The sequence below is a fragment of the Sinocyclocheilus rhinocerous genome, unplaced genomic scaffold (genome assembly GCF_001515625.1).
Source record: "Sinocyclocheilus rhinocerous isolate Xijiao unplaced genomic scaffold, SAMN03320098_v1.1 scaffold2637, whole genome shotgun sequence".
Classification (NCBI taxonomy): Eukaryota; Metazoa; Chordata; class Actinopteri; order Cypriniformes; family Cyprinidae; genus Sinocyclocheilus; species Sinocyclocheilus rhinocerous.
The window spans coordinates 302,859-309,951 of NW_015641805.1; the positions used below are offsets into that span (position 1 = coordinate 302,859).

At 37.7% G+C, this 7,093-nt stretch overlaps 1 protein-coding gene across 1 annotated transcript in view; it reads left to right on the forward strand.

Moving 5' to 3' along the window:
• LOC107755298 (xenotropic and polytropic retrovirus receptor 1 homolog) overlaps window positions 1-7,093 on the forward strand; it is a 68,064-nt gene that overhangs the window by 41,308 nt on the left and 19,663 nt on the right. Inside the window, exon 3 of the mRNA XM_016572047.1 lies at window positions 4,901-5,002. Within this exon, the coding sequence (XP_016427533.1) occupies window positions 4,901-5,002 (102 nt within the window). The remainder of the gene's footprint in view (window positions 1-4,900; window positions 5,003-7,093) is intronic.

Here is a 7,093-nt window from a genome sequence, read left to right on the forward strand (position 1 = left end):
CTACCCTACAGAAACCAAGATTTACACTCTCAATGTGCTGAACAGCTCTCTGATGAATGAGTCTAGACTGAGACCTCTGAGAGCTTCTCCCTCATGTTTACTTTGCTTTTACACAGGACACGTTATTTACACGGACACTTAATGTGCATTGCTAATCATCTCCCGACTATAGAAGCTTCCTGATTGGTTGGGCTAATTGTGGCTTGAGGGACGAGAGCGCTGGTGGAGAGACTGGGGCAGCTTCGAGGGTTTTCCTTCATCTCAGAGGATCTGGTTGAACTTAGCAAGGGGGCAGGGGGGCGAACGGATGGTTGGAAGAGGCTTTTATGTGCTGTGTTTCATGTTTTCACTTTGTGTCTCTTTCCCACTCAGTGGCAGCGTCATGTCTCTGACCTTCTCAGATTTCATACCCCACCATCCATTTCACATCCCATCTGTGTCATCCACCCCGCTTCCTAATGCATTTGCCCGGTCTGGATGCTGCCGGGAATCAGCATGCATCATTCCTGCTTAATGGGTTCTGCCGCACGGCTGTCCTCCTGCAATCCCACCCACACTTCAGCCTTTTAATAGAGCATGCCAGCGAGAGCGAATAATCACCCTCTCTAATTTACTCAGGATGACAGGTCCTCGTAAAAACCTCCAACAACAGAGCATTTCCCGTGCCTCTTTATTGCCGCCAGGCGAACAGTTTAATTCAACTGCGATGATTGAGATCTCCGTGTAGAGGGGAGATAAGGGACTCACACCCAAGTTTGCAGCAGCGCGACTATGCAAACAGCAAGACAAGGGCGATAAACAGCATTGAGGCGGTTAAATGAATTGTAAAATGAGAGGTCATACAGCTGTCGGTCGAGGAATCTCTGCTCGCCACCAGTAACCCTCTAATGAGAGATGATATCGCTCACTCTGGACAATACAAGCAATGCTCTCTCTATCTCGCTCTCTGCTGTAGAATCATGTTCATGCTCAATTGAAATTGCCAGTCCTGCATTGTAATCCTGGTGGGAAAGAATTGGGGAAAGAAAAAAAAACTTTTAGCTTTTTATTCCAAAAGAATAGACAGATGAATCCTCTTCCTGCAGGGCTTTTTGGGTAAAACAATGCACAGTTTGATCCCTTGATCCATGGGCACAGTTAGGTCTGGTAAATCTAGGCACCCAGAGGGAAAATGTTATATTCATGTAAGCTTGCCAGGAGAGAGTATGATAGAGAGAGAAATAACCCCAGATAAGCAAAAGAGTGTTAGTTGCAGCTTTAAAGGATTTATGTGCAGGATTGAACAGATAGCAAGCTCCTTAGTCAGGAAAAGTGAGCTGTGTCAGGGTTCTGTGCTTCACTTTCTAAATTAAAGCATAAACTTAGTTTTGTACGAATATGATACAGTATCAGTTTGAGATTTAACCCTGTAAAGACTGACATATGATATATTAGGCCAGAAAATCTTTTTTTTTTTAAGTTTAGTTCACCTTTAGACAAAATCTAAAATACATTTTTGAGTATCATATCTGAAACATCAGGATTATGTTTTTGATTTTTATTATTTTTAGTATGATATAGGAGAATATGGAGCTCTTTCTCAAGAAGGAAAAAACCTTAGTTTTATTCAGTATGCATTTTGGTGCAGTTGCTGATATTTATATGGTAAGATGTAATTCTGATAGCTTGTAATGTAAATCGTGATCTTTATAACAGACCACGTGCATAAAATGCACATAAATATCATAGTTTATTGATTAAAGCTCTGTGGTTAATATTGTTGGGGGCAAAACATAATGCAGTGCAATACATAAATGATTGAGATATATGAAAATAACCGTTCCAAAAGCCTGATGTAACATTTAATACTCACATTTTAAAATTTTTCTCAAAAATGCTGTATGGATAATCATGCAAGTGTTTATCTTGAAACATTACTAACAATATAAAAGTTATTCTTATGTTTTTTTTTTATAAAAATAACAGCAAAAAAGACACATTGACATTTTTAGAATTATAATGAAAGAGCTTTTACTTGCTGAAAAGGTATAAATATCAGACAACAGAAGGCATGTAGAAAATTGTGTATAACAGGTAAGAAAGAAAGGTAGTAAGGACATTGTTAAAATAGTCAATGTGACATCAGTGGCTCAACCGTAATTTTCAACTGTTTGATTTCTTTTAATATTGAAAAACACACACTGCACCTTTAGTGTGCTTGCATGCATGTTTTTTGGTCTGGTATCTTCCTCCTCTCTCATTTCTCTCTAAAGTGAGTCTCTTGCTGAAGTCATGTTCCTTTGTGTCCGGGTCATGACACAGCCATAAAGCCATTGTAAGGCTAACGAGGGCTCTTGCGGTGAACAGCAGGAAGACACCACTTAAAGGGGTCATATGATGTTGCTAAAAAGAACATTATTTGGTGTAATGAAATGTGTTTATGCGGTTTAAGGTTCAAAAAACATTATTTTCCACATACTGTACATTATTGTTTCTCCTCTATGCCCCACCTTTCTGAAATTCGTCAATTTTTACAAAGCTCATCGGTCTGAAAAGCGAGGTGTTCTCTGATTGGCCAGCTATCCAGTGCATTGTGATTGGCCGAATACCTCAAGCATGTGACGGAAATGTTACGCACCTTACCAAACTGTGATGCATTGTCCCGGTGCGACGAGACAAAACCAATAAAAACCCATTATAAACGAGGCATTTGTAGCATCCAGTGGGGACATAATTACTGATTATAATGACTCATACTGTCTTTTTACGCGTTGCGTTGCATCGCGCCGCGTAAACATAAAACCATGTCCGCATTTGTGATCGGAGAAATGACAAACAACAAGCACTACTCTACACTGCTCAAAACTCGCATTTGAATCATCAGTGGCAAATTCTTTAAATATGAAAACGTACTTACAGTCTGTGAGTCAGAACAAGCCGGCATTGTAGTCTACTCTACCAGGATCAGGAAACAGTCCTCCATAAAATGCGCTGCACACATCTGAATATTTGGGCTGAACTGTTCTGGAACAGTGTTGTAAATACAACTTAACCACTGATTTCTAGTCGTGTCCTCTTTTGGAAGACCAAACAAAGTAGTTTCGCTTTCACAACGAAAAGGCGTCACACACCGCGGCCTTGAGTGAGCGGAGGCCGGAGGCCTAGAGTGAGTGGAGGCCTGCTTGAGTGAGCGAAGGCAGGCGTGCTTGAGTGAGCGGAGGCGGGCGGGCTTGAGAACGGCGCAGCCGGCGGGCTTGCGGCAACCACATGTGGTGACCCCGGGCTGGACTCCGCTTCGTCGACGGTGAAAGTCGATCCGGTGATCCACAGTGTGAAGTTGATTTATTTCCTCAGCGACCAGCACGGATCAGCTCCACTCTTAACTTTTATAAAGAATATCTCTTTGGATTTGAGACTTTAGTCTTTGCAACTTTACAGATCTTCTTTATGCACCAAGAGCTTGTAACACTCCAAAGAGAAAGGAAAAATTGAAATCGCATCATATGACCCCTTTAAGACATCACACGGGGCTTCCTCTGTTACCGTGACAACCCAGACCTAATGAGTATACATGCTTTTCTTGTAACAAGCTGTGCTGTTTGTTTCAATTATCTTGCCAAGGTGACATGAAATTGTATTTATGACTTATTTAATGTATGTAACGAGATGTATTTGTACTGTAGCATTCAGTGGGAAATTGATCTTTATCCATATGATTTGATTGGATTGTGGATGTTATGTGATATTATTTATCCCTACCCACACAGCCTTGGTAGCATCAACAGAAAAGACAAGTAGATGAGTAACATGCATGAAAATGATTTCATGTAGTTTTTAAGGCTAAACAATAAATCAGACTAAATCATCTGATTTATCATGAACACTGGATATATGGTGAACTTGAATGTTGTGTTGTAGTTGTATGTGAGTTGAATGTGTCATTTAGGGGAACAGGTGTCCATGGGTGTAGAGAATTACTCTTTCTCTCTTCACTATACATCACACAGAGAGATGCAAGGGGTCAGAGGTCTTCCTGGGTCATTATGTCTCTCTCTCTTTGTTGTCAACGTGTGTAGATTCTTCAAAAGTAATACCGTATGCTCTTAAAAAATAACCTTTGGAAAAGTATTGCACATAATAATAAATTATTTGAGCTCCATTTGTTAATGTTAAGTTGCAAATTAAGTTTTTGTTTACAAAATGTAAATTGTAACCCAGTGATATTTTAAGTTCAGTCTTCTTATGGAAATAAAATTAACTGTGTATTATATTTTCCAATGTTTGTGTTTTAAATGCTTTGTTGGGCCATAATAGTAATGTCAATTTCAGTTATAGTCTTTTTTTCAACAAACCATACTGATGGATTAAATCCACTGAACTGATGTGCAACCACAGAACCCACAGACTTGTTTGTTAATGAATCTGACTTTTCTAGTTTATATTCAAAGGCAATATTTGGTGCATGGTCTGTATAAACTTAAGTAGATGCGAGCAGTTGTATCTGATTAATATCTTCTTGTAATAGATGCTAAAAGCTTTTACCTGACTCTGGCTTATTTATAGAGAGAGACAACTTTGACAGCCAAATGCCTCAGGCATCCTTCCTTTACTAAAGTCAGCAGAGTGGAAGAGACAGACAGCTGCACTGTAAAACATGCTTAAATATCAAACATTTATCTTAACTTTCATGGTCTAAATTTTAACATAAATACGTATATTGCATTTGAAATCTGGAATTTAAGATTTGTTGTTTGAAGCTCAAAGAACTTGTTTTATAACTCCCTCTGGCTTTGAGGAGTGAGTATAAAGGATGGAGGCTGTGAATGTTGATGTGGATTTTGGGACGTGGTGGATTAGTGCCCAATGCTGAATAATATGAAAATAAACACAGATGTACATCTTTGTTTTTTGTCTATTTCAGTCACAGATGAAGACACCGTCAAACGATACTATGCCAAGTTTGAGGAGAAGTTCTTTCAGACGTGTGAAAAGGAGCTTTCCAAGATAAACACATTCTATTCAGGTATTGTTTTCCCTACATGTCTTCAAAAATGTTGAAGAAAAAAAATGGGTAGTAACTGGTTACATGTAATCTGGATTACGTAATCAGATTGCAAAAATTAAGTACCTATAATTAGATTAAATTAGATTTTAAAATAATCTGAATCAGACTACAGTTAGGTCAAACAAGTTAGGTCAAAGGTAATCAAAAAGTAGTCTGATTATATTACCTAAAATGTGTAATGTAATGGATTATGTTACTAACTACAGGTTTTGTCATGTAATTTGGAATCAGTCATTATTTTCATATAGTGTTATTTATTTAATATGAAATTCTAATTATCATCATTGTTTCCCTTTGACTTGTTGGACAATTTCAAGACAAACTGACAACAAGACAAACTTTGCTGTCATCCGTTCAAAACTGCTGAAAATTCTACCATTTTAAGATGAGTGATATTTATATCTCCCCTACTGCAATACTCAACTGTTTTATTTAAGATATTTTGGGATAAAAACAAATCTGTGGTTCTATTATGTGTGTCACACCATAGGACACAGAGGTGGAAAGTAACGAATTACATTTACTCGTGTTACTGTAATTGAGTAGCTTTTTTGCGTTTTTTAAAAAATAATTTTTAAAATCTGTAATTTTACTTTTATGTATTATAAGTATTGTACTTCGCTACATTTTAAAACATTAATTACTGAGTAAAAAAAAATCGCTCCCTTGAAACTACTGCAGTAAATAATGGGCAGGAGAACAAACTGGCGCTAAAATCACAAGAAAGATGGACGGACAAGACAGGCATTAGTGGTGCAGACCCAGCTGAAAACGAAACCCCGTCGTATTCTGCTGAAGTTGAACTCAAAGGAAATGAAGTGAACCCCTGGCCATATTTAAGCTCTGTTATGCAGTGTAAGCTGTGTTCGCCTAGGGAGACCAAACTAGCATCTTATAAAATCTCGACATCAACCGCCACCATAAGACAGTTTTGCGTTTCTGAGCAATGAGGTGTTTATTTCCTGAATGAATCAACCGTTTAAATGATTCGGTTCAATCGCAATCGTCTGCGAGAATATCGTAATTGTTGTTTTAACGATGTGCGATTTGACATTATCAGTATTTTGCCAAAAAGCAAACAAAGCATTCCTACAGAGTGCTGTGAAGTCTAGTAGATTAGACTAGTGCGCGTGCGCATTTAGAGTGTGTTCTTTCACTGCGTGATTCAGTCTGCTAAAATGCATTTAGAATGATCACAAAATTGAAGATATAGGGGCAGAAAATGTATATATTTCCACTGTTAAAATGTAACTAAGTAATTTTTTCCTCTGAGTAAATTTTAAATGAGCTACTTTTTACTTTTACTTGAGTATATTTTTAGACTGGTACTTTTACGTGTACTTAAGTAAAATCTCATTAATGTAATGGTACTTTTACTTGAGTGGAATATTTTCATACTCTTTCCACCTCTGATAGGACATTACATCACACGAAACGACAGAAATGGTAGTTATCAAAGTATTTCTATTTAATTTTGAACATATCAAAGGAGAAAGAAAGTTTAATTTTGATACAAACAACATCAACATGTTTTTTAAACAAAACAAAATAATTTTCATCAACAAAATTCAGTCTCTTACGCAATCAGTATGTTACTGAAACTCTTCTAGCCGCCCTGCTGCCTGGGATAGGCCTATAAATCTCAAACTCAGTTTCTGGAGGGTCGCAGCCCTGCAGAGTTTAGTTCCAAGTTCCAACCCTGCTCCAACACACATACCATGTAGTTTTCAAATAAGTCTATATGATTAGATTAGCTGGATCAGATGTGTTTAATTAGGGTTATATCTAAAGTGTGCAGGGCTGTGGCCCTCCAGGAACGGAGCTTGACACCCTTGGCCTATCCCATTTTTGCCTCCCTCCCACTGTTAAAATGTAACTAAGTAATTTTTTCCTCTGAGTAAATTTTAAATGAGCTACTTTTTACTTTTACTTGAGTAGATTTTTAGACTGGTACTTTTACTTGTACTTAAGTAAAATTTCATTAATGTAATGGTACTTTTACTTGAGTAGAATATTTTCATACTCTTTCCACCTCTGATAGGACATTAC